Source organism: Aulostomus chinensis, chromosome 20, assembly GCF_037954235.1.
Source record: "Aulostomus chinensis isolate RoL2024-O1b breed Wild chromosome 20, RoL_Achi_v1.0, whole genome shotgun sequence".
Lineage (NCBI taxonomy): Eukaryota > Metazoa > Chordata > Actinopteri > Syngnathiformes > Aulostomidae > Aulostomus > Aulostomus chinensis.
Genome location: NC_141339.1, coordinates 9,465,954 through 9,477,145, shown reverse-complemented (window position 1 = coordinate 9,477,145; position 11,192 = coordinate 9,465,954). Strand labels below are relative to the sequence as shown.

The 11,192-nt window shown below is 46.1% G+C and overlaps 1 protein-coding gene across 1 annotated transcript; it reads right to left on the bottom strand.

Moving 5' to 3' along the window:
- Positions 1-315: 315 nt before the first annotated feature.
- LOC147242751 (uncharacterized) lies at positions 316-4,343 on the bottom strand. Its single transcript, XM_086189885.1, has 3 exons — positions 4,034-4,343; positions 3,619-3,814; positions 316-1,506 (listed from the first exon to the last, which is right to left on the bottom strand). Exons 1-3 carry the CDS (start codon positions 4,157-4,159, stop codon positions 1,487-1,489), a joined length of 342 nt encoding a protein of 113 aa, XP_086046011.1. The 5' UTR covers positions 4,160-4,343; the 3' UTR covers positions 316-1,486.
- Between the last annotated feature and the right edge of the window lie 6,849 nt (positions 4,344-11,192).

Here is an 11,192-nt window from a genome sequence, read left to right as displayed (position 1 = left end):
TGTTTCTCCTGGACACGTATATGGCCAGCTTTGCTGTGCCAAAAACAAAATTGAGGAGCTGCCATTTTTTTCCTTATTTTCTTTTCTGTAACACCATAATGAATGTCTTCTCAAAGAACTGTACATTAAATAAATAAAAAATATGAGTTAAAAGAGTGAGGAAACCCGACAGTCTCTCACACTCAATAAAAACATGAAAAATTGTTTCAGAGTGACCACAGAACGGGCAGGCGTTTGACACAGCAGGGTTAAAGACAGAGACAATGGCGTTGCAGGCAATGGCATTGTGTAGTATCCTCCACTGGAGGTCTGCCATCTGTTTTTTGATGGGGGGGTGTAGAGAACTTCCCAGCATGGAGCTGCTCCATCTCCACCGAGCCTGCCACTCCATGCGCACAGTGCCTTCTTGTCCAGTTCTCTCCTGCAGATCACCTTCACGCAATTGTAGTAGAGGGTCTTTTTGTTCTCTGTTTTGGAGGGTTGTTGCTCTGGCCTTCTCCAGCAGTGGGCCGGAGGCTTCACCAAGCTGGGGAGTCAGGTGGAGTTCAGGGAAAGGATCTCCTAGGTTTGGCTCCGTCCCTCTGCCATACCTTACCAAGAGAAGTTTTTCTGTTTCTGTGAGCCTCCTTTTCCACAGCTCAAGAACTCTCTGTATGTTTCTGGTGGATCGGACCCCCAGGAGCATCCCCAACGCCTCTGCATTTTTCAGCATCCAGTCCAGCTGCATCCACCACCTGTTTAAACTGAAGAGTCCTGGAGCGGATCAGTGCTGTCGTCAAGCCTGGCATGGCCTCTTGGGAAATGTCTAGTCTGGCACCATGGATAACAGGTTGATTTAAAAGCCAAAACAAAGAGTTAGAGCTCTTACCTGAACTGCTCTTGAAAAGGGCCCATGACATAAGAACACTTTCAAAAAAGGAGGTATCCCATTAAAATTTACAAATTTAAAATCAATTAAAAACAGAGCAGCATCCAGTCCCAGGTTACTCACCCGTTTGGACATGCAGCTGGCCAGTTCTCTCCACATCAGATCTGCCGGACCTGTTAAAAACCTTTGAACAAACTGTACTCTGAAGGTGGCAGTTCTACTGGCTACATGGATGAGGCCCTGTCCCCCCTCCTCTCTTGGCAAAGATAAAACCCCCTTTTGGACCCAGTGTTTATTGTCCCAGAAGAAATCCACTAATATTCTTTGAATTTTGTCTAACAGTCATGGTGGCCGCTCCAGACATGCTAGTCGGTGCCACAGCGTTGAAGCTACAATGTTGTTGGCCACCAGGACACGACCTCTATCGGACATCTGGGGGCGCGACCATCTCCATTTCTTTATTTTTCCTTCAATCTTTGCCAGGACATCTTCCCAGTTTTTTTTAATTTCGTTTGTGTCTCCCAGGAATACTCCAAAATATTGAATCCTGACTTCTTCCAAAGCAGGTTCTGGGGCATCACTGGGAGACCACCGCTCCACTGACCAACAGCGAGGGCTTCACTCTTGTTCCAGTTTACCTTCACAGCAGATAAAATATTAAAAGAGTCAATTAATTTATGTAAGATGTCAACATCTTTTTGATTTTTTATCATTACTATAATGTCGTCAGCATAAGCGGATAAAACAATGTTCTTATTAAAACCAGGTAAAACCAAACCAGCAATGCTTGAGCGTATTCTGCAGAAGAGGGGTTAGAGGGAGAGTGCATAAAGCATGACGCCTCTACACACCCTGAAGGGAGCACACAGACTGCCGTTCAGCTTCAGTATAGACTCAATGCCTGCGTACAATGCCTGGATCTTGGCAATAAAACTCATGTGGAACCCAAACCTCTCCATGGTTTTCCATAGAAAGCGGTGTTCAAAGCGGTCAAATGCCTTTTCCTGGTCTAGTGAAATCAGTCCAGTGTTAATCCCCAAAAGGCTAGAGAGGTCCAAAACGTCTCGAATTAAGTGGACATTGTCCGCCATAGATCTGCCGGGTACACAGTAGGTCTGGTCACGGTGGATGACCTCCTTCATGGCTTCCCTTAGCCTGGTAGCTGGAGCTTTCGATAATATTTTGTAGTCTGTGCAGAGGAGTGACACAGGGCGGCAGTTCCTTATCTCCTGTGGGTTGCCTTTCTTTGGCAGGAGGGCTATGACCGCCCTGCGGCAGGAAACTGGTTATTTGCCTGCAGTTTGCCTGCAGCCAAGCTCTCATTTAAAACCTCTAAAATATCGACTGCTAAAATGTCCCAGAAAGCTTTGTAGAACTCTACTGTGAGGCCGTCAATGCCAGGAGCCCGCCGTCCCTGCATTTTCAGCAGAGCGGCGTGCAGCTCCGGCTCTTGAAGCGGCCTGTCCAGTAGGTCACTTGTTGCCTCTGAGACGCGAGGTAGATTGCCACAAAACTCCTCGAGTAGGTCTTCCTTCTCCTCATACTCACTTGAGGAGAGGGAGGAATAAAAACCGTGCTCTCTGAGCTGGCCAGGCTCTGTCAGCTCCTGCCTTGTGTCTGACAGCAGGGAGTGAATTTACTTGCTCTGTCCGTGCTGCTTTTCCAGGCCAAAGAAGAAGCTGGACGGTGCATCCATCTCGGTCATGTTCTGGACCCGCGACCGGACCAAAGCACCTTGCACTTTAGTACCTAGCAGATCTTTTAAGGCCATTTTTTTTTAGACTTGAGGATTTCAATATATCCTCGATTTTCTGTGGACGCACTCAATGTCTCCAAGCCACGATCTCACTCTCTAATAGATCTGCATGCATCGCGTGTGACATTGAGAGAATACTGCTGACACAGGAGTTTGATTTTTGTCTTACCATGGTCCCACCACTGCCGAAGACATGTAAAATCAGTTTTCCTACGTCTAAAACTAGTCCAAAAAAACTTAAAAGCCTCTCTAAAACCCTTATCAAAAGTTAAACCCGAATTAAAATGCCAGTAGGCACTCTTCGGTAAAATATTTTTTATAGAAACATTACATACGACCAAAGAATGATCGGTAAAACCAGCTGGCATGATGCTGCAGCTTTTAAAAACACTAAAATGATTCCTAAAACAGTAAAAACGGTCAAGCCTAGCCATAGAAACCCTGCCATCTCCCAGGTGAGACCATGTATACTGCCAGCAGTCTGCATGCATCCGCCTCCACACAGCCACGAGGCCATGGGAGTGGACCAGCTGCTTCAGAATGTGTTGGGAACCTGGATGAGGCTCTTCAGTCTCTTTTGGTCTAACAAACCATTTTCTGTACACCCAAGATCAAAAAAATCCTCCGAGCCACAGCTGTTCAGTTTCATGCTACCTTTTTCTAAAAAGCTCTTCCTCTCTGTTCTTTACCTGTCTCACTCTTTTCACTCACTATCTCGCCTGACTCACCAGTCTCTTCCACCACCCCACCTGTCTCCCCCACAGCCTCACCTTCCTCATTACCTTCCATCTCAACCACCTCACCCATCTCCCCCACGACCTCAGCTACCTCATTACCCTCCCTCTCACCTTCCTCACCAGTCTCCCCCACCACCTCACCTACCTCATTACCCTCCCTTTCACCTGACATCTCCACTACCTCACCTGTCTCCCCCACCATCTCACCTGTGTCACCTATCTTCCCGGTCTCACCCCCCCCCCCTCCCCTCACTCACCTCCCTGTGCTCGCTCCGTTCCGCTGTGCTGGGGGCGGCGGCCCTGCGCGGCGGGCCCAGCCTGGGCTGAGGCGGTCCGATTCGGACAAGCTCTGACAAGGTGTCCCTCCTCCCCGCAGCCGAAGCATTTTAACAGGGAGGAGGAATTGAACATTGGGTAGTCGAAGCCGTCCACCCGCACCATGAAGCGACCCGTCTGCGATGTGACACGACGTGTTTCAGTAATGGTGACTTACACCCAGAAAGCAACTTTCTCATGGGAGACACCACATTCCCATGACGGGACAGCTCATTGATGAGAAAACTATCGCTTATGAACGGCGGCACGTCAGACAGGGTGATCCGGGTCGCGGGCTGCGTCAGCGACAGCACCGGTTCGAACAGCCCGTTCACCGTGATCCCCGTTTCCACCAACCTGTTCGCCTGCTCCACCTTCTCCAAAAAAAAGTACCACCGCTTTGTTCATCCGGGCGGCGGGCTTTACGGCGTTGTGCTCGACCAGCTCCCCCACAGCCAAGGCCACCTCCTCCACGCTGTACATGGAGCCGGTGCCCACCTTGACGCCGTGACTCCGTCGCTGCGTCCGAATTGCCAAGTAGGTCGGATCGTAGGTCGCAGAGTAGGTCGGAGGCTGTTCGAAACCACAACTGGCGCGAGTAGCGACATACTTCGCAACCTAAATTCCAGCCTAAACACGCCAACATTGTTGGTCGGTTCAGGTGCATCCTACGGAGCAACCTATGGCCCACAATGCTGTCTGCCCCCAGCTGCTGCTCTAGCCAGACATCTTTACACAAACCTCGCTTTTACAACTTTAAGAACTACTTTCAGAGGAATTTCGTGGCTTCCAACTTGGTAACGGTAAACTTTATCATGTTTTTATTAAATTATATGCTTTTATATGTATTCGTTGTTTATACGGTTTTTTTTATATGGTTTTACTGACTGGCTCATATTCCCCGATGCGCTTTCCTTGGAATATGAAGGCTTTTTTCTTTTCTTTTTTTTGGTTTGAAATACATGTTTTCTGACAAAAAAATAATTATTTATATGTAAAAGTTATTGTTGAAGTAAGGAATTCAATTTATGCTCACTGAGTGTAAACATACCGTTGAAGTGCTTCAATCAAGCTAACAGCTCACTTGTGTGTATACCAATCAAACTGAATCCGCTCAGGGTTGATATTGGTCAGAAAATCAGTTTCTGCTAAAGATTATTTAGGATTTTTTTTTGTCTGATAATATTTTATGCTGCATTAGAAACCCTGCATATAATTAAAAATCACTAAATTAAAATCGATTAACCTTAACACCACCTATCTATAGGAGTATGAGCTTTCAGTCTGTCATTTCAACTCCATGTATGAATCAAGCAAACGCAGGAAAGAAATAAAACCTGGAATATTCAAAATCTCGAATTTGAATGCATCCAATTACGGAACTACAGCAACTTCAAACTTTTATTGAAACGGCTTCTAAGCATTTTTAAATGGGAAAAAACCCGGAAACAGTTGGCAGCTTTTCTCTCCGTTGAAAATCTTGGCTTCCGGTTGCCTTTGTGTTGTGTACACATGCAGTGAAAAGATCCATCCATTTTCGAAGCCGCTTATCCGTTTCAGGGGGAATAAAAAGATTTCCTGTGTTAATCCAAAAGGATGATATCGATCTTTTCATAATTATAGGTCCTCAATGCTGTGTTGTTAATTGATTGCTGGCAATTTTATGTTGCTCCGTTTTTGTTTTGTTTTTTTACAGCAGTTCTCATCTGTTTTTCTACTGCACATTGGATTAAATAAAAGCTCACGTTTACAGATTGGATGTTGTCATAAATAAATGTGAAACACACAAAAATGTTGAACAGTTTAGAGAAAAGAGAAACTAGCAGTGGAAGAAACAATCATCCTCTGTTGTATGCAGGTAGAAAGTGATACATTTTCTGGAAGGGTATTTTTTGAAATCATGTTATGAACAAAGATGTTCCTCTTTATGTGCTGCGTTTTTGGAGGAAGGGTTTAATTTGCTATTGAGCTTGATTTGTCTTGTTTTGACAAAGTTAGTAGAAAAACTAGGATTGAGTTTTGAAATTCTTACTGAAACAAAAAATGTGATTTAAGCAGAAAATGAATTATTTGGCAAATTTTATATGACATGTTACTGTTAGCAGGTGTAAAAAACATGTGTATGGTTTCCTCTCAGAATCATATGAGCAGAACAGGAAGTGGATAAACTTGACTTTGACTCTGGGTCGGTCCACAGGACGACAGAAATCTCAGGTTGATGTTTTTCTTTAGACGTGTTGATTCTCTGCCAAGTCAATAGAAACCTGATCTCTGTTCTCCCAACAATCAAGACTTTCTTTATTATGATTTCCAGTGTTTAACCACTGATCATGACTCACATTGTCTGGTGAAGGCAAGACTGATGTTCCCAGTTTTTACTGACATCGTATCACATTTCTAATTATTATTATTATTATTATTATTAACATTATTAGAATTACTATTGTGTTGGACAAAATGTCTCCATAGTCACTCATGTGTCCTGTAGTCTGATGTTCACTTTGTTTCCGTCTTCCCAGCGTCACAGATGGATTGTGATCCTGGTCCTGGGACGGACGCTTCTCAGGAGGATGGTACCTCCACCATCCCAAGTGAGAGCGCCCCCAAATTCTCTTTCATCCTTTGACCCTCCGTCCTCCTCCACACCTCCTGTCATCTCCCCTCCCTCCTCCCCCTTCTGTTTCTCCCCTCCATCCTGCTCCACACCTCTCGTCCTCCCCCCTCCCCCTTCTGTTTCTCCCCTCTGTCCTCTCCCCTCTGTCCTCTCCCCTCTGTCCTCTCCCCTCCGTCCTCTCCCCTCCGTTCTGCTCCACACCCCTCATCCTCTCCCCTCCCTCCTCCCCTCTTCGTTACTTCCATCCCTCCTGCTCCACTCCTATTTCTTCACTCCTCATTCCTCCTCGTCCTCCCCCTGCCATTCTTCCACTCCTCCTTCCAGTCATCATCCTCATTCTCCTTCTCCCATTCTTCCTCCTCATCTTCCTCACGCCCCTTTGATTCTTCCCCCTCCTCCCATTCATCCTCCTCTTTCTCGGCCATCCATTGTTCCCCATGCTACCCATCCACCTCCTCCCAGTCTTCATCTATTTTCTCCTCCTCTCATTCTTCCACCGCCTCCCACTTATCCTCCTCTTTCTTCTCCCAATCTTTCTCATCCCATTCCCCATGCTTCCATTCCTCCACCCCCTCATCCAATGCATCATCCTCTTTCTCCACCACCCATTCTTCCTCATTCTACCCCTCCACTTCCCACTCCTCATCTATTTTGTCCTCCTCCCATTCATCCTCCTCCTCCTCCTCCTCCTACCACTTATCTTCCTCCTGCTACTCCCACTCTTCATCCTACTTCTTTTCCTTCTCTTGTGTCCTCCTCCTCTTCCTCCCCCTTGTCCCATTCATCATCCTTTCTACACCACTCATTCATCCTCCTTCTATCCCTCCACCTCCTCCCACTCTTCATCTATTTTCTCCTCACAATTTTCCTTATCCCATTCCCCCACTCCCTTTCTTCCTCCTCCAACCTTTCCCTTTTCCGTCTCTCACGCTCCACTGATCTCCTCCTCTCCCCTCCCTCTTCCCACTGTCTCTTCTTACCTCCTTCCTGTTCAACACCTGTCCACTGCTCTTTCCACTTCCTCTTCCTCCCACTCTTCATTCTATTTCTCCTCCTCCTCATTCTTGTCTCCTCATCCTCTCCCTCCTGCCATTCTTCCACCCTCTCCTCCAATTTATCATCCTTCTTTCTCCTCCTTACACTCATCTATTTTTCCTCCTCCCATTCTTCCACCTCCACCAATTGTCCTCCACTTTTTTCTCCTCCTAATCTTCATACTCATCCCACTTCCCTGCTTCATATTTCCTCCTCCTGTGACCTCCTTCTCTACCTCTTCTGCTCCACTGATATACTCCTGTTCTCCCTACTGCTCAACTCATCCCCCTGTCTCACCTTCCTCCTCCTTTCCCTTTCCTTCGACTCTTCCCCCTCCTGCTCATCTCAGCCCCCCTTTTCCCCTCCCTCTTCATCACTTTCAGCTCCTGGATTTCTCTCATCTCCTTGCTATGCCCTATCCTCCTTTTTCCCTTCTTCCTCCCATTCTTCCTCCTCCTCCTGTTCATCATCTTCTTTCTCCTCCTCCTCCCATTATTCCTTCTCCTCTACCTCTTCCAGCTTCTCCTCCTTCTTTCTCCTCGTACAGCTTCTCCCTTTCCACTCTCTCCTGCTCTACTCATCACCTACTGTCTTCTCCCTCTCCCCTCTGTGCTTCCATTCCTGCACCTCCACTCCTCTCATCCTCCCCGCTCCATCGGCACCCTTGTGTTTCTCCAATTCTCTTCATTTCCCCATTTCACCCCTTCTTCTTCACCCCCCTTACCTCCCAACATTCTCTGCTTCTGAACTCCTCTCCACTTCTCCCCTACTCCTCCTCCCACTCTTCATCCATTTCCTCCTGTTCCCATTCTCCCCCCATTCTCCCTTCTATTTCCACTCTCCCATTCTTCCTCCTCCTTCCTTCCTCTCTCATGCTCTACTCATCCCTTCTACTCCCCTCTCTCTTCTTTCCTCCCTGATGGTCAACTCCTGCCCACTGCTCACCTTCCTCTTTTCCCTTCTCCCACTCTTCATTCTTTCTCCTCCTCCCATTCTTCTTCCTCCTCCTTCTCCCATTCTTTCTCATCCTCCTCATCCCTCTTATGAGCTCACGTGAACAGTACTGGTGGCACTGACTGGTGAGCAGGTAAATTAGATATTTCAGAGTGTGTGTGTGTGTGTGTGGGGGGGGGGGGACATTCATGCAGTAATGACATCACTCGGTGTGCGAGCTTTGAAATAGTTATTTTATCTGGGAGGTGATTTCCCCTCATTTCTAGAGGAGCCCAGGACCCCCAGAATGGAGAGAAGATGGTAGATAAGCCCAGAGGGCCAAATGAGAGGAGAGACGACCCTGAGATGAGAAGCACCATGAAGGAGAAGACAGACCCCTAGATGAGAACAGAGGTGAAAATCAGACCAGATCAGAGTGTTGGGGGTTGGGGGGGTACATTTTTTTCTCCACTTTTGAATGCAGAAATTGCCCTTGAAGTCCTGCAACCCAGATCTGTGGAAGAATTTTAACTGTTGAATATGTAGCCTTTAACACTGTTTTAATCCTTGTACAGTCAGTGGATTCAATTTATTAATGTGTTCTTCTCTTTTTTGTTTTTTCAGGTGAAAATGGATTATACATAAATACCCTGACCCTTCTGTAGGGAAACAACAAATTTACAGTGTTATAATTAATTTTTCCCTTCCTTCCTCTTTCTTGATTTAACTGTCACATTTTATTGCTGTTAAGACTGTGACGGTTCAATGAGATTCAAACAGATCAAGTGTAAAACCTCAAAAACAAGCTGAAACAATGTTTTTGTTTTACATAACTTTTATTTAAACAGATTTCGTTAGTTCTTTGAAGTGTCTCAAAAAAATGGTCACCAGGTTCTTCTTGCTGCTCACACTCACCTGTAATGCTAGAAAACCATAAGGGATGAAACATTCTGACATGTAACAAAACAAATATCAGGATGTGATGCAGTTTGTATGAACTGAAGCAAACATGGGGACACCCTAGCGGTAAAGAGAACAGGACAGCAGGGCAGAGACAAAGACAGATAATGGAGGAAGACAGATACAGAAGGAAAGAGAGGGACAGAGATAAAGAGGGAGAGAAAGGGAAGAGACTGATGGACAGACGGGGACGTGAGAAGGTGGTGCTACGGGTGGCAGCTTGAGCCTTTTCAGCAGCACCTGAGATCTGGGATGAGGGGAGCCCTAAGGCTCCAGAGAAGAAGACGAGTTAGTAATACGTATGAGTATGATTTATGCATGACACATACAGGAGAACAGAGAGGAGGAGAGAGAAGCCCAGTGCACCATGGGAGATCCCCCAACAGTCTAAGCCTACAGCAGCATATCTAAGGGCCAGCCTAAGTAGCCCAACCATAAGCCTGATCAAAAAGGAAGGTCTTAAGTCTGCTCTTAAATGTCGAGAGGGTGCCTGCATCCCGGACTGAAACTGAGAGACGGTTCCACAGGAGGGGAGCCTGATAGCTGAAGGCTCTGGCTCCCATTCTACTTTTAGAAACTCTAGGAACCACAAGCAACCCTGCATCGTGGGAGCAAAGGGTTCTAGCTGGATAATAGGGGACTATGAGCTGTGTCAGGTATGAAGGAGCCTGACTGTTGAGGACTTTGTATGCTAGAAGGAGAATTTTGAATTCTATTCTTAATTTGACAGGGAGCCAATGCAGAGAAGCCAGTAAAGGAGAGACATGGTCTCTTCTACTAGTTCTCGTCAACATGCGGGCAGCAGTGTTTTGGACCAGCTGGAGAGTCTTTAGGGACCTACTGGTGCAGCCTGATAGGAGGGAATTGCCGTAATCCAGCCTGGAAGGGACAAAAGCATGGACTAGTTATTCTGCATCTTTTTGAGACAGGGTGCTGTTTCTGTGCTATGATGAATCCTGAACCCTGACTGGAAATCCTCTAATAAGCTGTTGCTGTGGAGAAAGTCACAGAGCTGTTTAGCAACTGCTTTATCCAGAATTTTGGAGAGAAATGGAAGATTTGATATTGGTCTGTAGTTGGCCAAAACTTCTGGATCCAGGGTTGCTTTTTTGAGAAGGGGTCTAATTACTGCCACTTTAAAGGACTGTGGGACATAACAAGATAACAGTGACACATTGATCATATCTAAGAGAGGTGCTAACGAGGGGTAGAGAGTCCTTAAGTAGCTTGGTTGGGATGGGGTCTAGAAGACAGGTGGATGGTTTAGAGGAGGAAATGATTGAACTGAGCTCATGAAGGCTAACGGTTGAAAAACTGTCAAAGTGTATGTCTGGTTCTACACCTGCCTCTAAGGCTTCTGAGGCTATAGGTGCCATGTTGTCAGCTGATGGCAGGAGGAGGTGAATTTTCTCTCTAATAAGGACAATTTTGTCATTAAAGAAGTCCATGAAATCTTTGCTGCTCAGGGAAACAGGAATGCTAGGTTCAGTAGAGCTGTGGCTCTCTGTCAGTCTGGCTACAGTACTGAAGAGGAACCTGGGGTTGTTTTTGTGTTCCTCTATTAGTGCTGAGTAGTAGGCTGCTCTAGCTATACGAAAGGCTTTCTTATAACTTTTAAGGCTGTGTTGCCAGATTATATGAGACTCCTCCAGTTTGGAGAAGCGCCATATTCTCTCTAACTTCTGGGTTTTTTTCTGTTTAAGCTGTCTGGTTTCAGAATTGTACCAAGGTGCTTGTTTCCTTGGATTTATAGATTTCTTTTTTAGTGGGGCAATTGAGTCCAAAGTTGTTCTTAAGGTGCGATACAATCGATAAAATGATCAGTTTGGGAGGGACTAAGGTTGACAACAGTGTCCTCTGTAACAATGGGACATGACACTGAATTTAGCGCCAATGTAGTTGATTAGTGCAAATTCAAAAGTGATTAATTGATGGTCTGATAAAAGCGCGTTTTGTGGAAATACAACTAGATGT

Excerpts from the sequence above, each read along its gene's own strand:
- LOC147242751 (XM_086189885.1), bottom strand. The coding sequence starts at position 4,159 with ATGTACAGCGTGGAGGAGGTGGCCTTGGCTGTGGGGGAGCTGGTCGAG. Across the intron at positions 3,815-4,033 it reads AAGGTGGAGCAGGCGAACAG|ACGGGTCGCTTCATGGTGCG; the intron begins GTTGGTGGAAAC and ends GTCACATCGCAG. Across the intron at positions 1,507-3,618 it reads AACGGAGCGAGCACAGGGAG|GTAAACTGGAACAAGAGTGA; the intron begins GTGAGTGAGGGG and ends TCTGCTGTGAAG.